General features: G+C 51.9%; 1 protein-coding gene across 1 annotated transcript; it reads right to left on the bottom strand.

The window, feature by feature from the left end:
* Positions 1 to 16864: 16864 nt before the first annotated feature.
* Positions 16865 to 17178, bottom strand: LOC116595074 (NADH dehydrogenase [ubiquinone] 1 alpha subcomplex subunit 1-like). Its single transcript, XM_032350963.1, has one exon. It carries the CDS (start codon positions 17161 to 17163, stop codon positions 16951 to 16953), a length of 213 nt encoding a protein of 70 aa, XP_032206854.1. The 5' UTR covers positions 17164 to 17178; the 3' UTR covers positions 16865 to 16950.
* Between the last annotated feature and the right edge of the window lie 138 nt (positions 17179 to 17316).

The raw sequence follows: 17316 nt of genomic DNA, 5'->3' as shown, positions 1-17316 counted from the left end.
AGAGAGCACACAAGTAGGGGGAGCAGCAGGCAGAGGGAGAATCAGGCTCCCCACTGAGCAGAGAGCCAGATGTGGGCCTCGATCCCAGGACCTTGGGATCATGACCTGAGCCAAAGACAGTTGCTTAACAGACTAAGCCACCCAGGCGCCCCCTCAAGGGGATTTTCTTAAAGGCCTCTGTAGAGCCCTCACCTGAAGGGAGAGTCAGGGTCCTTTAGGAGCTGAGAGCCTGACTTAGGGGCCATCTGGATGGATGCTAGGGCTCAGGACAGGTTAACCTCAGGGGAATCTTCCATCTGACTCTGCCTTTTGGTGAACCCTCCCCTCAGTAGGCCCCAGCCCCCTCACAGCAGCATTTTACTGCCTCTGCCCACGTGTTTTGGTGCAGGCACACTGCAGAAAGTGAAGAAAACTGCCATCGGAATCTCACCTCCTCCTCGGGCAGCAGCTAACTGTCGACATTTGTCCCCAGCCGTGGGAGTTCCCTGGCGGCCCCTCCAGCGGGCAGGTTCCCCTGACACAGAGTCCCAGGCCCAGAGTTACCACCTCCAGGGACAGGTCTTTCCTGCTGCTCACAACCAGCCCCTCCTGGCCTGAGCCCTAGATAGGATGGGGGACAGATCATTCTGGAGCATCAGGGTCAGAAGAAGCTTAGAACCCAGATGGGGACTGGAGGTCAGTATCCCAGTTGGTGAGGGAGGAAGCTGGACTGGTGGCCCAATGTTCTGTCTCCTGGTCACCTGTGCTCCCTGAGCCCCTCCTCACCTCCCCAAGCCCGGGTGTCTGCCCAGCGGCACCAGCCTCTTCTCTGCCTGCTCTCTGCCTCTACATCAATGGCCTTAAAAAAAAAAACAAACCAAAAAAACTACTTATATTTAGCTTCCTTCTGATTCTAAAAGTAGCGCAGGCTGAGTGTAGAAAAATCAAGAAAATACTGAAAAGCATAAAAGCCAACAAAAACCATCTGGATCCCATCTCCCAGAGATCAGCCCGGGGCATTTCCCTCTACATGTTTTCCTGTCTTTGCACACACGTGTGTAGACCTCATACACACACACATCCACACCCTCAGTTCCCAAACACTCATTTGCTCCTCCTATCTCACACAGCGCATGACCTTGGCATCCAAGCTTTGAATGCAGCCTTCCTCACTCCATGAGCAAGTGACCATTGCTGCTTTTCCCTGTGCCCCTCCTCAGTGACGGCTGCATCCAGGCCCTCCCTGGGTTGCCATCTTCGGGACCAAGGGCCGCTGCCAAGCCACCCTTGTAAGGAGCAGGAGGGCACATGCCTCCCGTTTGCACCTAATGACGTACGGCCAACAATCTGACATAGGAACAGACATGCATCTCTAGTGGAACAGAAATGTTTTCCTGGGCCTGGTGGGGCAGAGGAGTCATGACCCCATTGGCCGACTGACGGAGAGAGAGGCAGGCCCAGAGAAAGGCAGGCAGAGCTCGGCGGCAGTGTGCAGATGTCGTGAGCCTCAGGGAGCCATCTGAGGTTGCTTCCTGGAGGAGGGGGCCTTTAGCCCAGAGCCAGCCAGGACCTTTGTGTTCGCTGTCTGCTCCCCTGAGAAGGGCCTCTATTGGATCAAATGGCCTCGCCTTCATGCGCTCCTCAAATATCCCTGCCGTGCCTGATATCCCCGCACACTCTACCCCCGCCTGCTTTATTCTCACCGCAGTCTTTCCCTGTGTGTCTGTTTACCACCGTGCCTCCTCCCTCCACCCCCAGAGCAGAACCGTGTCCATCTTGTTCACAGTTCCCATGCCTGGCGTAGAACTTGGCATATAGCAGGTGCTGGATAACTATTTGTCCAGTAAATACCCAAGACCATCAGGTCAAAGTCTCCCTCCCCCAGGAGGTCCTCTGAGATTGATCTCACCCTGGTTTTCCCTCTGTGCCTCTGTGTTCTCTATTTGCCAGCCCTGGATGGACTGTGGAGTGTCCCTCCCCAGTGGGAGACTGCAGATCCTGTCTGTGAGCCCCAAGGGGCTTCTGGGAAGGGGCAGAGGGCAGGCAGCCTTGAGGATCCAGCAGGTTCTGGTATCGGGGCTTCTTTCAGGACTCGGTGCTGAGTGGATTCTCACCGGCATTGGGAAGGGTAGGCTAGTCTTGGACTGGCTGATGGTGGTGTCAGTCAAGGGCAACCGCCCAGGCTAGGAGTCTGATTGTTCTGGAGCCTGACCAGGGCTGGGTCTTCTGTGGGCTGAGCTCTCTGTGGGCTCACTGTGTCCTGCGCTTGGGAAACGGGGTGCAGATCCAGAATGAGGTGTCTGGCCTCTCCCCGGACACGTACCATACCCCACACGAGTCTGGCACTGTGGCGGGGAGCCTGGGGCCCAGGGAGGGTAGCTGACTGGACCAGGGTCACTGGGGGCTTTCAGACTGAACAGCGGTGTCTGGCTTTTGTGACCTGTTTCCAGACCAGTGCCAGTGGGGACGGTGGTGGGGGGGGTGTCTTCCAGCAGAGAGAACAGCAGGGAAGAAGGCCCCAGGTGGGAATGAATCTGCATTTTTGTAAGCCAGTGTGGCTCAGGAGAGTGAAGAGAGGAGGCAGGAGCTTTGGGGAGAGACTGAGGAGCTGGTCACATAGGGGGTTTTTTCTCTTGGGAATCCTGAGGGCATTTCAGTGAAAGGTGCAATCCAGTCTCACCAGTGTCCTGAAAAGCTCCCGCTGGCTGCCACGTGGAGATGGACTGAAGGGGCAGGAGTGGTTTGGGAGATCAGGACAGCGGGAAGGGGGGCAGGCACCATGAGTGGACTGGACCAGAGGCCAGCAGACCCCGATGGCCAGGAGCTGGCTGGGGGAGCCTCTGAGGAGCTTTGGGCAGCTCGTGGCTGCTTTTCCTTCAAAACGTTTTTTTCCCCTCTTTACTTCAATAGTTTTTAAAAACCACCAGATTTCCCCCATTCGCAGACATAATTTTTAAATTGTATTAAACAATTTTAAAAAGGTTTCAGCGATTGGGATGTGTCTCATAATTCCATGATTTTTCTCCCCGTGGCAAGCTGGTGTTCCATTGATAGGCACAAGGCGCTGAGAGCGCGCCTGCTTGGGAGGGAGCGCCCCCTGGTGGAGCAAGACCTGGTCACAGCGCCCAGCCGCGTTCTGGAAGTGCGGGGGAGGGGATGCCTTCCTCCGGAGAGGAGATGGGCTTGTGGGGGGCGGGGTGAACGAGGGTGGTTGGAGAACCTCTGGTTCTTCTTGGAGTCCGTTGAGGGGATGTGACAAGGGGGCGAGAAACTTTCTAATTGACCAGATGTTTTACGCACATTTTCTTACAAAGTTCCAAGGCAGTAGGTCATCTCTCCCCGTGTTACAGACAAGAAAACAGAGACTCCTACAGGATGATGATGAGTTACCCAGGGTCGCCCAGCCAGGAAATGTCAGCTAGGCTTCCAGATAGAGGTTTCGGGGGTTCCTGTCCCTTCTGGGCCAAGACACTCAGGATTTGGGGGTGCTGCATTTGGGTGGGCATCCCTTGAACCCTGGAGACAGAAAAGATTCCTTGAGGCAGGCAAGGTCAAAAGTCGGGAAAGGGAGCGTTCCATCGAGCCTCGCCAGCCATGCTGTTCAAAATTTCCAGCTCACGGGGTGAGCAAGTCGCTCACTTTCTCAGAGAGAAAGCATTTTTTGGTCCTCCTGACCTCTAGGCTGGGGCAGGTACCTTGGAGTGGTGGGGCTTGTGGGGAGCGGGCTGAGAGGAAGTCTTGGTAGATGGAGACATAGTCTCATGAGTCATTTCCCTTTGCAAAAGGGGCAGCAGGGTTCTGAGCCCCAATGCCTGGCTTCTGATTTGAGGAGTTGAAGAAGGACCCCCCCCCCGCTTCTGTCCTCAGTGTTCTCCTTTCGCACTCAGTCACAGGAGCTTGTGGAACTGGACAGAAACGCCTTCTTCTCCCAACTTCTCTCAGTTTTGACTACTATTTTTTTTTTTTTAAAGATTTTATTTATTTGACAGAGCACAAGCAGGGGGAGTGGCTGGCAGAGGGACAGAGAGAAGCAGGATCCTCGCTGGACAGGTCTGGATCCCAGGACCCTGGGATCAGGACCTGAACCAAAGGCAGGCACTTAACCCCCTGAGCCACCCAGGCACCCTCAGCTGCTGCTACTTGACATGCAGAATTATCTAAGTCCACTGGGCCCTTTAAATTTTATTTGTTCCTTGGGGGGGAAGGGTGGGCAAGCAGGTGGCACATGTGGACCCCCTTCCTCCTGCCTCTTGCTCTTGGAGGAGGACAGTACTGGGTCAGGCACCTGTTTGCTGAACCTGCAGGAGTCCAAAATCCTTTCCCACGCAGTATCCCCACCCCTGATCCATCCCAGTTGGCACTTGAGGTTCAACTCTGTTATCCTGACTACCCCCCCATCCCAAGGCCAACTGTAGTCTGAAGTCAGTTTGTGGGGCCACTGTTTAGAGAGACAGGGAGCCACAAAATAGAGGTTCAGCACTATGGCACTGGAATGCAGTTCCCACAGGTACAGGATACAATGTGCCTCTATTGTGGGAATTCAGTGACATTATCACAGGCCTGGCATGGCCACTTTTTATTGAGTAGTAGTTTTGCCCCAGGCACGACCACATTTAACTTTTACAGCTATGGGACTCAGAGAGGTTGGGTAATTGGCTAAGATCACACAGCCAGGAAGTAGCCATACTCCTAAGCAGCCCACCAGCCCACCTCTGCAGTAGTAACAATGCCTGACATTTATTGAGCACTTACTGTGTGCCAGGCACTGTTCAAAGGCTTTGCGTTCTGAAGTCTTTGCTTTTCATCCTCACAATGATTCACACTACTGGCTACTGACACTATCCCAATCCGCTAGATGAGGAAGCTGAGGCACAGAGAAGTGTCTTGCTGGTTGGTGGTAGGGTTAGGACTTGATCTGGGGAAGAAGCCTGGCTGCAGAGCCTGTTGATTTTTTTTGTTTTTTGTTTTTTCCTTTTCTCTTTAAGTAGCCTCTGTTTTTCATCAGCACATCATCTCAGGTGTTTCTGAAAGAGCCCCATGCCCAAGCATTGTGAGCTCTAGTGACCATTACTGTCACAGCAGGCACAAGCAGGAGGCTGGGGAGAGGGGCGCACACTGGAAGCAGAATCCTGTCCGAAGGTGGGGGATGGTCCCACAGCTCAGGGTGGAAGGGCTTAACCGCTCCTCCACATGCCCCAGGAGCCACATCCTTTTTGGAAAGAATTCCATCAAGATAGGGAGAATAAACAGGGACATGGCGCTGGACCCACACCAGAGCTGGACCCACAAGGGCGGGAAATTGACGTGGGGGACGCCACCATGACACGGTGTCTGCCAACGTCCCTCTGCTGTTTGTTGAGGACACTGTACCTCTTAACACAGCCCCATGGCTGCAGTCACCTCTGAGCCTCCAAACAGCGCTTTCCAGGCAAAATGGCGGCTCCATTTTACGGATTAGGAAACTGAGGCTCAGAGAGGAGTTTGACTTGTCCAACGCCCCTCTGGCTCTCTGCACTGATGTCCAGCCCCAGGCTAGAATGCTTGCCCATCCACTGTGGGGCATAGCTACTCCGGTTCATAGGCCTCGGCCACTGGCTCTGTTAGTACTGAGGCCCAGACAGGCTTTGACTAACAGGGCCTGGCATGTTCAGTTTCCAGACTTCTTGAATCTTTAACCCAGTAGGAGCATCACAGGAAGAAAGGGCCCAAGAAGGTCTGGCTTCATGTCCACTTCCACCAGACGTGCTGGGTGTCCTTGGACAAGCTCTGTGCCTTTCTCCTAGCTTCAGTTTACCACATGGGGCTTGCATTGGATTCTCGTATCTCAAACTGAGGACCTTGAACCATCTATGGTATATAAGATGATTTTAGGTGGACGTGGGGCTAAATTCCAGTGGAGGTACACTTAGAACAAATATTTTGTTTCTTGTGTTCTCATTTAAAAGACTTGCATAGAATTGGTTTTTCTTTTCTTTTTTTAAAATTAAGTTTAAAATTTTAATTCCACTACAGTTAACATATAGCATTCTGTTTCTGGTGTACAATATAGTGATTCTATACTTGCATGCATTTCTCAGGGCTCATTATCATAAGTGTGCTCTTAATCCCCTTCACCTGGTTCACCCATCCCCCCCCCCCCCCCCCCCCCCCGGCCACCTCCCTCTGGTGACCATCAGTCTGTTCTCCATAGTTAAGAGTCTGTTTCTTGGTTTGTCTCTCTGCGTCCTCCCCCGCCCCCCACCTTTGCCCACATTCTTTCTTGAACTTCACATAGGAGTGAAATAAAACAGTATTTATCTTTCTCTGACTTATTTCACTTAGCATTACATTCTCTAGTTCCGTCTATGTTGTTGCAAATGGAAAGATTTCTTTCTTATTATGGCTGAATAATATTTCATTTCTACAGATACCACATCTTTTTAAAAATTCATCTTTTTTTGAAGTTTACTGATTTATTTTTAGTAATCTCTATACCCAAGATAGGGCTTGGACTCACGACCCCAAGTTCAAGAGTTACATGCTTTTCCAAAATGAGCCATCCAGGAGCCCCAAGACCACATCTTCTTTATTCATTCATCTAGCGATGGACACTTGGGCTGCTTCCATGATCTGGCTATTGTAAATGATGCTGCAACAAATATAGGGGTGCATGTATCCCTTTGAATTAGTGCAGTTTCTTTTTTGGGGGGAGTAAGTACCTAGTAGTGCAATTACTGGATGGTTCTACTTTTAACTTTTTAACCCTCCATACTATCCTGCACAGTGGCTGTGTCCGTTTGCCTTCCCACCAACAGCACCCGAGGGTCCCCTTTCTCTACATCCTCACCAACACTTGCCATTTCTCATGTTTTCGATTTTAGCCACTATGATACGTGTGAAGTAATATAGTTGTATTCTGATTTTCACTTCCCTGATAATGAATGATGCTGAGCAATTTTTTTTAATGTGTCTGTTGGCCATCTTCTTCTTTGGAGAAATGTCTGTTCATGTCTTCTGCCGATTTTTTCATTGGGTTATTTGTTTTGGGGGGTGTTGCGTTGTATAAATTCTTTATATCTCTTGAATACGAACCCTTTATCGGATATGTTGTTTGCAAACATCTTTTCCCATTTATCTTTTTAGTTTTGTTGATTGTTTCCTTTGCTCTACAGAAGCTTTTATTCTGATGTAGTCCCCACAGTTTAGCTTTGCTTCTGTTTCCCTGGCCTCAGGAGACATATCTAGAAAGATGCTGCAACGGCCAGTGTCAGAGAAGGTACTGCCTGTGCTCTCTTCCTGGATTTTTATGGTTTCAGATCTCACGGTTAGGTTTTTTTTTTTTTTTAAAGATTTTTATTTATTTATTTGACAGACAGAGATCACAAGTAGGCAGAGAGGCAGGCAGAGAGAGAGAGAGAGGAGGAAGCAGGCTCCCTGCTGAGCAGAGAGCCCGATGCGGGACTCGATCCCAGGATCCTGGGATCATGACCTGAGCGGAAGGCAGAGGCTTCAACCCACTGAGCCACCCAGGCGCCCCTCACGGTTAGGTTTTTTAATCTGTTTTGAGTTATCTTTGTGTCTGGAGTAAGAAAGTGGTCCAGTTTCATTCTTTTGCATGTCGCTGCCCAGTTTTCCCAACATCATTTGCTGAAGAGACTTTTTCTCATTGCATAGTCTTGCCTCCTTTGTCAAAGATTAATTAACCATATAAGTGTGACTTTATTTCTAAACTTTCTATTCTGTTCCATTGATCTATGTCTCTATTTTTAGGCCAGCACTGTACTGATTTTATGCCAGTACTGTTTGGATGATTATAGCTTAGTAATAGAACTGACAGTTCCAGAAGTCTGAAATTCCAATACCTCTAGTATCTGATACCTCCCTGGCAGTGGGTAGGGCACTTGGCTGCACTGACCCTGGCATAGTGAAAGGGCAAGACATGGGTTTGAACCAGGAGATCGTGGGCCCTGAAGACAGTGACATTGGCTTGTCCCCAACAGCACCCTGACAGTGACTCACTTAAATTTATCTTCAGGATGTGGGTCCTGGGGCTCTGCCTAGGGGTTTGGGAAGAGGTAAAAGGTTTGTGGGTGAGCCAGTGGTGGAAGAGGTAGTCCCAAGTGTGGGGGAGTCCCAGGGAGGGACATCATTAGGGGCGAGAAAACCACCTGTTTTTCTTGACTGAGCGTATTACTTGGACTCTGTCTTCATGGGTATTTTTATGCTCCCTATTTTTCAGATGAGGAAACTGAGGCTCTGAGGAGTTATGTAGGTTTTATCTGGTTCTCTAGGGCACTAGAGGTGCTGGGGGCGAGGGGGAGGAAGGCAGCGTCTCGGGATCAAGTTGGCGTTCCGCAGAATGTGGGCTGCAGAATGGGACCAGCCAGGATTCAGAGCTTAGCTTCGCTGCTTATTCTTGGTGTGACTCTGGGCAAGTGTCTAAACCTCTCAGAGCCTGTTTCCTTCTTTATGAAATGGGGATAAATGATGGGTGGTTGAATTCCCTGGAGGGAAGGGGACATGGCCTGGCAACAGAAGCTCTGGATTCTCATAGAACTTGAAGTTGGTAGTGGATCGCCCTCAGCGCCCTCTGTTCCTGTGGTTGGGGACCTTGGTGCTAAAGCAGGGACTCTAGGAGGAGAGCTGGTTGATGATGAAGATACGCGCCGTCAGAAGCCACTGCTGAGTGGTCAGTGGCTCGTCATTCCTGCTCCTCGGACTCCTGGTGGTGGTGAAGGTTGCCAAAGGTGCCCTGTCTTCCCGCTCCTTCCCTCCCCATCCCTGCCTCAGTGGCCCTTAGGAAAGGCGCGGCTGGGCTCTTCTCCACTGCGGTGTGAGGGACCGAGAGCAGCACAGAGCAGGCATAGGGAGCTGCTATGGATCGCAGGAGATCCCACAGAAAGCTGGGGCTAGGGGGTGGGTTCTGGGGGTGGGGGGTGCATTGCCTCAGAGCCTCTCTTTGCCTTGCCCCACCCTCTCTTGAGGGACCTGGTCCTCCAAGTCTGGTGTATGGTTTATGGGTGCAAACTCATGGTCCGCAGGGACATGCCGGTTTCCAGATCTAACTCCTGCCTGCCCTTTCCTTTCCTGAGTCCCAGGAAGCTGGGGCCACGTGTCCTTCCAAACCTGCTGAGAAGGGGATCCCACTGCAAGGTATCGACAGCTTGGGAATGCAGGGGCCCATCCTGATGCCATGCACAGGGTTTTGTATGGTGTGTGTGGTGGGGGGGAGGGAGGGATGGGCTTTGTGTCCTTCTGTGGCTTAAGAACACAGGCTTTGGTGCCTGACGGCTCTGGGTCCAGATCCCAAGTTGCTGTGTGTCGTAGACAGGGTATTACTCTCTGTGGGGCTCAGTGACCCCATCTGTCAAGGTGGGTTGGAGGGGAGCAGAAGCACCTACCTCCTAGAGTGGGTGCTAAGGCAGGTGACAGGCTTGGAACGTCACACTGACAGCATCTCATCATTGCCAAGAGCTGTGCAGGGTAGTGGGGTCCCGCCAGCACCAACACCCCACCTCTGCAGACTGCCTGGTGCTGGGGCTCCTTCTGGGTATGGAGCTGGTGATGTCACCATAGCGATTATCCAAGTAAGTCCAGGCACGGGCGCCCGACTCCCTGTGTGCTTGAGTGCAGGAGCTTGGGGCCGACCTAGGACCCTGGCCTGCGGCAGCTCGGTGGTCCTGGGTGAGAAGTGGCAGCACTCTGCATCTGCAAAGGCCCTTCCTACCTCTCATTAGAGGAGGCCAGAGGGCAGGAAGTGGCATGCCCGTCCGTAGGTATAGTGACTGAGGCCCAGAGGTACGTGGCTGGACCCCAGGCTTCCTACTCTCCAGACCTTGTCTCCCCCTTGTCCATTTGTATTGAGTGCTCCTGTTCTCCAGACCCTGACCCTAGACTTGGTGATGACCCTCAAGGGAGTCCCCTTGAGACTTGGGGGAGGCAAGGCTGCGCCAATCCTGCCCATCCTTCACGGGCCTCATGCGAGACCAGTGCCCCTGTTACAAGGAAATGTGCAGTTTGTTTCCTGAGTCCCAGAATCGGAAGCTGGAGGAACTGTCCCCAGTTCAGGGTGTTAGCACCCCTCCCACGGGAGGCTCACTCCTCCCACTGGGGTTCCGGAACCCCTAACTGGGTAAAGGTTGGGTGCTGGGATCCTGAGACATGGCAAAGAGAAGCCCAACAGGTACCCCCCCAGGCAGCAAACAAGGGAGAAGAGTAAAAATGATCAAATAATATGGAAGCCAATAATGCAGGGGCTGGGCGAGACATGCAGTGGGAGGGGACGGAGAGTTCCTCTGGCACGTGATGGAGCGAGGCCTCTCGGAGCAGCCCAGCAGAAGCTGCTGGAGTCCTGGGGAAGAGCCCTCCAGGCCCGGCGCAGTGGAGACATTGCTGTGCAGTGGGCATGAGGCCAGGGTCTGCCAGCCCCAGCCCGCAGTGGGGCCGTGCAGTGAATGTGTGTAGGGAGAGGGGTGGGCGGGGAAGGGGGGGCAGCCCGGATCAGGAAAAGGAGATTACTCCAAGTCAGAGGGGTTTGGTTGGATTGGAGCAGAGCCAGGGAGGAGGCTACCAGAAGCAGCCAAGTTGGAGCCACTATGCGGAGGGGCGGGGAGTGGGGGTACTCACAGGCTGGAGGCCAGCAGTACCCATGCGGGAGCGAAGGATGGGGAAGGGCAGCATCTCACTCACATCCTGCTGTTTGTCGCGAGACCCTGTGCACTGCCAGCCCCCACTGAACTCTCAGATAGGTAGGCCGGCTCTCTCCCATTTTAGAGAAGAGAGTAGAGGCTCAGAGAGGGAAAGTGTCTTGCTGAGGACACCCAGCACACAAGCCAGATTGGGATTTGCACCCAGGCCCGGCCGACCCATACTCCCAGGACACTCCTGGGTGCCTTCCTGGTTCTGCTGGCCAGGTGACCAGGGTCCAGCAGTTAAATCTCTTTGAACCTCAACTGGAAAGTGAGGCAGCCCTCCTGGTGATTCAAATAAGAAATGCCAACATCCCAATGGGTAGCACTTAACAGACAGTCGAGGGCTGAGGGCCCTCAGGGAAGAAAAGGAAGGAGCCCCCTCTGAATCCAGGTGTGAGAATCTGCAGAGTTCTGGGCTCCCGAGTAAACTCACCTCGCCTGGGCTTGTACACCTCCTGGGACAAGGGGCTCAGTCCCTCAGAGTTGGACTGTTAGAAAGTCCTTCCTTGGGGCATCCACTTCTACCTCCTGCTCTGGCCCAGGTCTGCCCAGGAGGATGATACGGGGTGGGGGTACTCCCCTAGTTTCACACAGAGGTGATAGGAGAGACCTCGCCATGCCAGCTTTTGGGAGCCCTGGCACAGCCTGTCTCACCCTCCCTGTGGACCCACAGCCGTGGATCCCCCTACCAGCTCTTCTTTTCCAGACACGCCACCAGCAAGGACTCCAAAGCCAGACAGCCAGCCTCGAACTTGAACTCCAGCTCTGCAGCACACAACTGACCACCTGAGGGCCACTTCCCCCTCAATCCCTCCCATTGTACCTCCCTCATGTGGCTGGTGGGAGAAGTGGGTGTGGGAGTATACAGCAAGTGCTCAGCTCCAGGCCCCGCAGAGCCAGCCCTCCATGAAGGGGGCTTGTTACTTGTCATCTGTATTTCTCACCCACCCTTGCAAAGGGCAGGGTCTCAGAGCCTCCTGGGATGACAGCAGGCTTATCGGTGCAAATTGGAAAGGGCCATCTGGAAACTTCTGTCCTGTCCCAGGAGGCCTTCTGGAGGTCAGGCCATCACTTGGGCTAATGGCTGGCTGATGACATTGATGGTGGATAAGTTGGCAAGGAAAGAAAGGAGAGATCACTGGGGAGCTTTGCTGTTCTGAGCCCTTGGGATGGACCAGGCCTCCCCTTCTTCCCCCTTCCCACTTCAGACCCACTGTAAGAGCTGAGGACTCAGCAGACTCAAGGCTATGTGTTGTGGGGCAGAAGCTCCCTGGCTCTGGGGCAGGAAGCTGGTCTAGCCCCTCTTTCCTCTGACCAGACCCCTCCTGGAAACCAGCCCCAGGGAACCGCCACCATTGAGGAACAAGCAGCTTCTGTATGTCCAAAGACCAGAACGGTGAAAGGTTTTTGGGGACCCCAGAGTCTAGGCCAGCCTTCCAGGCCACCCAGAGCTTCCCATAAGCCCTTGGTCCCCTGTTGGGGGAAGAAGGGCGGTAGATGGGGGTGCTTCCTCCGGTCTCCTCGCCTGTGACCATGATGCATGGTGACCAGCAGCATCAGCTTCTCCCTTCTCAGGCTAAGTCACCCCCACCCCCGAGCCCTGGGTGGGTGACCATGACCTGAGAGATGACCATCATGGGATTCCCCCGCCCCGCCTGGCCTGCCTGCATCAGGGCTGGGAGCTAGATTTGACTCAAGGAAAGAATGTGGTCCTTCCTTCCGTCTGTCGGTGAGGGGCTCACACCCATCACCACAGTCAACAAGGACCTTTCACTCCAGCAGTTTGGGGGCCTTGGTCCACCACTGCCCAGGAGGAAGTGAGGACTAGCATATCGTAGCATATGGGGACACGGAGGTGACTTCCTCGAGGTCACACAATGAAGGAACGGCAGGCAAGGGTGGGGTCCAGGGTCCAGGGGTCTCTGAGGCTCAGGGAGGCTGAGGCCCTCCCATCTGCCCTACCTAGCCTGGGTTCCAGGGATTAGTGGGATTAGCTCAAATCCTGGAGCTTGAGCTAGGTTTATCGGAGGCGCCGTGCCGGGGGCCTTAAGGGGTGGTTTGGCACTCGCTACCTCCGGTCTGTCTTGGTCGCCGCCTAGAGCTAACTCCCGCCTTGGCCGGCCGCCCACTCCTCTGCTCCAGTCCTGTGGGTGGGCCAAGGGACAGGCAGGCAGCCAGCCTTGTTCATTGTGTACTGGGAGGGTTGGGGGACTGAGGCCTAGAGGTGGCCCTTGTTCCCCTGAAAGATGTTGCCACAGCAGGGAGCCCTCCCAGGGGTGGAACAACCCCTTGCCCCCTGCTGGGTTGAAGAGGTTTCCGTGGTGGGTCTGGGATGAGACTGGGTCCCTCTTGGGCGGGGCCTGTCTCCTTACTTGTAGAGGACCTTCAAGATCGCTGCAGGCCTCTACCACCCAACTCAGGGCTTACTGACCTTGGAGGAGGGACTATGGGGGCAGGTGAAGGGGAGGCCCACGGCAAAGGAAGGGGAGCCTGGTCATCCAGGCCGGGGCTGAGCTGAAGCAGCGGGTGCCCCTCATGAGGAACAAGACGTCCCAGGGATTGAACGCTCTGTCTGTGCCGTCTGTGCGATTGTCGTCAAGGTTCTGGGGGAGTTGAGGGGGTCGGCTGCTCGCAGGGCCCAGCTGGGACAAAGCCCAGGATTCCTGCCCTCTACTCATGGGTCCGCAGTCAGTCCACCTAAACCTTCTGGAATTTGAAATGACTGTGGGAAGTGTTGAAGGGAGAGTGAGCCCCAGGGGCCTGTGGATTGGGCTGACGTTACTGTTACACCAAAACTCACTGTGTGAGCTCAGGAAGTCTCTCTGCCACTCGATGCCCGTCTCATCTGTGGCAATGCCGTGGGGATGAGATGAGCTGGTGGGGGTGAACACACTTGGGCATTATGGAATGCTTGTGGGTTACAGGCATGTGCCTCTAGAGCACTGGGGAGAATTTGAGTCCTCCAGAGTGGGGGAACCATGGAGTGCCACACGGGTGTCACATAGCAGGAGTTTCCTCCCCAGCTGCTGTAACCACAAAAAATGTCACTGAGGGTGAAGATCCCATTTACAATTGTCCTACCACTGGTAAAAGATCTAAAATTAAATCTGACCCAAAAATGCAGAATTCATTTGAGGAAACCAATGACACTTTACTAAAGCTATTGAAGGAGAACTTGAAGACGCAGAGAGAGGACTCCATGTTCCGGGAAGTGAAGAACCGACATGGCCAAGAGATTTATTCTTCACATGTGAATCTGTAAAATCGCTGCAAGGCCAGCAGTTAAAAAATACAGCTTTGTTGACACAAGAGGATGGGTAAGTTTGCCTGGTAGAGAACGTGTATGAGAAGCAGAAATAGAGAACAGGGTGCTCACCATGGCACACATCAACACATTTTTCAAAGCTAACTCGAAGGGTATGGTGCTGGTGCAGGACGAGGAGGAGGGCTGCATGAAGTGAGAGAGAGACCAGAAGCCATGCATTGACTCTGTTTCCAAGGTGCAGAGGAAAGATGGTCTATTCAATAATGGATTCAATAATGGTACCGCACTGTGGCCTTGGGTAGTCACTTAACAAAAATTAAACCAGATCCCTACCTCACACCATGCACAAAAATAAATTCCAGTTGCACTAAAGGGCTTTTATCATTCTGAATCTTGTGTGTGTGCACAATATCTATCACCTATCACATATCTATTCTATATGTCATATACAGAGAGAGACATAGACATAAAATCAGTAGAAATGTAGGAGCATATTGCTATCATCTTGGAACTGGACAGGTTCTTCATGAAATGCATACAACTTAGAATCTATAAAGGAAAAGACTTAACTACATGAAGTTTTCAAAAATAACTGCTGAACAAAATACGCATTCAACAAAGAAGACAAATGACTGGAAGAAAACATGTAGAATGCCTGAGTGAGGCTGGGAAGGGCATTTGTGGAGGAAGCGGGGTGTCTATGGCTCTGCTTTTCATCAAATCTCAGTATGGTGTGGTTTTTAAATCCCAAGAATGGGTCTAAACAAAATCTATGGAAACAATGCCAGGTTGTCTACCAGGTCCATAAATTGCTGATAACGGCCCTGGGTGGCAGGAGTAAGAGGGGACCCCTTGGAGCCCATCCCACTGTGGAGACCATGGGAGGCCAGGTCCTGGGGCCAGGTGCTGGTGAGAAGCCTGGCGGATAGCCAGAGGGATGGATTCTCCACCAGGACAGGTGCCAGTCCAGGGTGCCCTCCCAGGAGACCAACATATTTCTGATTTATCCATCCTTCTAATGCCCAGCTGGACCCTTGCCAGCATCTGTACTTGCCTGCCCCTTCCTGGATGAATTCCCTCCCTTGTAGGCTCCATTCCCTGGGCCCTTTCCAGCTTTGTCAGCCTGTCTGCCACTCTGGGGCCCTGCTTAGGGGCACTGTCACCACACTATTCCCCAGAGGACTGGGCCTCTTATCGCCTGCCTGGGGATGGAGGTTGACAATCACCTTGGTGATCATTTACTCAGCGCCCACTGTGTGCCATGCTCTGTGCTGAGAGCTCTGTGGTTGGAGCCACAGTAGGTAATGACCCTGGATACTGTTTTCAGCACTTCCATAAGCTCTTGAGTAAATAGTAAACAGGTGGGACTCAGCTAAGGCAAAGATCATGCATGCAAAATGAGTGCCTGCTTTGGGGAAGAGAAACTTCAAAAAATTTACACCTGCACTTCTCACAGTATACAGTGATGATAGAATGTGCTATCTGAATTTATAGGATTTTCTTAAGTTTCTGAAGTATCCCAAATTTTCTCCATTAATGGATTTAAGGTATTTTTAATAGCTGTGTGTGTGTGAGAGAGAATTTTTATTGTGGTAAAATACATATAGCAAAATTTACCATTTTAACTATTTTAAAGGTTACAGCTCAGTGGTATTAACTATATTCTTAATCAGGGGCCCCCATCACCACCCACCATTGCCATAGCTCGTTCCATTTTCCAGAACTGAAACTCTCTGCAGTTAAACCATTAGCTCCCCACTCTCCCCGGCCCATGGCCCCTGGGCCCTGACAACTAATCTACCTCTTGTCTCTATGAATTGGACCACCCTCAGCAGCTTATGTATGCAGAATCATACCGTCTGTCTTTCTGGAACTTCGTTTAGCATAATGTCCTCCAGGTTCATCAGTGTTGTAGCTTATTACAGAATTTCCTTCCTCTTCCAAGCTGAATAATATTCCATGGTGTGTACATGTCATATTTTGTCTGTTCACTGGCTGTCGGACACATGGGCTTCTTCCACGTTCTAGCTGTTGCAAACGGTGCCGCCATGAGCATGGGTGTTCAGATGCCTCTTGCAGAGCCTGCTTTCGGTTCTTATGGGTGCGCACCCAGCAGTGGGATTGCTGGATCCAACGGCAATGCTAGTTTTAATATATTTTTAAAAAAAGATTTTATTTATTTGACAGAGATCACAAGTAGGCAGAGAGGCAGGCAGAGGGAGAGGAGGAAACAGGCTCCCTGCAGAGCAGAGAGCCCGATGCGGGGCACGATCCCAGGGACCCTGCGATCATGACCTGAGCCAAAGGCAGAGGCTTTAACCCACTGAGCCACCCAGGCGCCCCTAGTTTTAATATTTTGAGGAACCACCCTGCTGTCTTCTGCTGTGGCTGTGTCATTTTGTCATTTTGCGTCCCCACCAACAGCGCACAGAGTTCTAATTTCTCCGCCTCCTCACCAACACTTTTTTTGTAGTAACCATCCTAATGGATGTGAGATGGTATCTCATTGGAGGTTTGATTTGGATTTCTCTAATGATTAGTGACCTTCAGTGTGCTTATTTGCCATTTGTATATTTTTAAAAAATGTATTTGGCAGCCAGTTTGTCTGTCTGTTTTTTTTTTTTTAAAGATTTTATATTATTTGACAGAGACAGACAGAGAGAGGGAACACAAGCAGGGGGAGTGGGGGAGGGAGAAGCAGGCTTCCTGCTGAGCAGAGAGCCCGATGTGGTACTGGATCCCAGGACCTGGGATCATTGAATTGAAGGCAGCTGCTTAGTCGACTGAGCAACCCAGGTAGCCCCATTCGTATATTTCTAAAGAGAAATGTCTATTCAAGTCTTTCACCCATTATTTATTTATCTATTTATTTGGTTCTTCTTGTTGTGGTTATATTAGGAGTCTCACTATATTCTGGATATATATTTTTTTTAATTTTACTTTTTTATTATGCACTCTGTTAATACACTGCATAACCTTTAGAAGGGTTAGATGAGCATGACTGAGTTATTTCTCATCCATCAGGAAAATGCTTCCTTAATCGATATTCTCCAAACCCTTTGACACATAGTAACAATCAACTCCAGAGATGCGCCTATCTCTTTGCATCAAACTCCACTGATATGGATAATAGGCAACCCTTTTTTTCTTGCCCCCATTGGTGAACCTGTGGATGTGCGCCGTGGCTATGCTGGGGATGACCAAGCACACGGCCATGACACCAGTCCTGGGCAGGATCTCGAACCACATCGCACCGCGGCGGCCAACGCCAAAACCCTCCTTCCCGGCCCGGTTAAAGGTCTGGATATTCATTCTTTATCAGCTATATCATTTACAAATATTTTCTCCCGTTCTGTGGGTTCTTTTTACTATGTTTACTTATCATCTCTGGAGGCCCAACAT

The sequence above is a fragment of the Mustela erminea genome, chromosome 7 (assembly GCF_009829155.1).
Source record: "Mustela erminea isolate mMusErm1 chromosome 7, mMusErm1.Pri, whole genome shotgun sequence".
Classification (NCBI taxonomy): domain Eukaryota; kingdom Metazoa; phylum Chordata; class Mammalia; order Carnivora; family Mustelidae; genus Mustela; species Mustela erminea.
Note: the sequence above shows the minus strand (reverse complement) of the source record. Positions and strands in the feature narration are given on the sequence as shown.

Excerpts from the sequence above, each read along its gene's own strand:
- LOC116595074 (XM_032350963.1), bottom strand. The coding sequence starts at position 17,163 with ATGTGGTTCGAGATCCTGCCCAGGACTGGTGTCATGGCCGTGTGCTTG.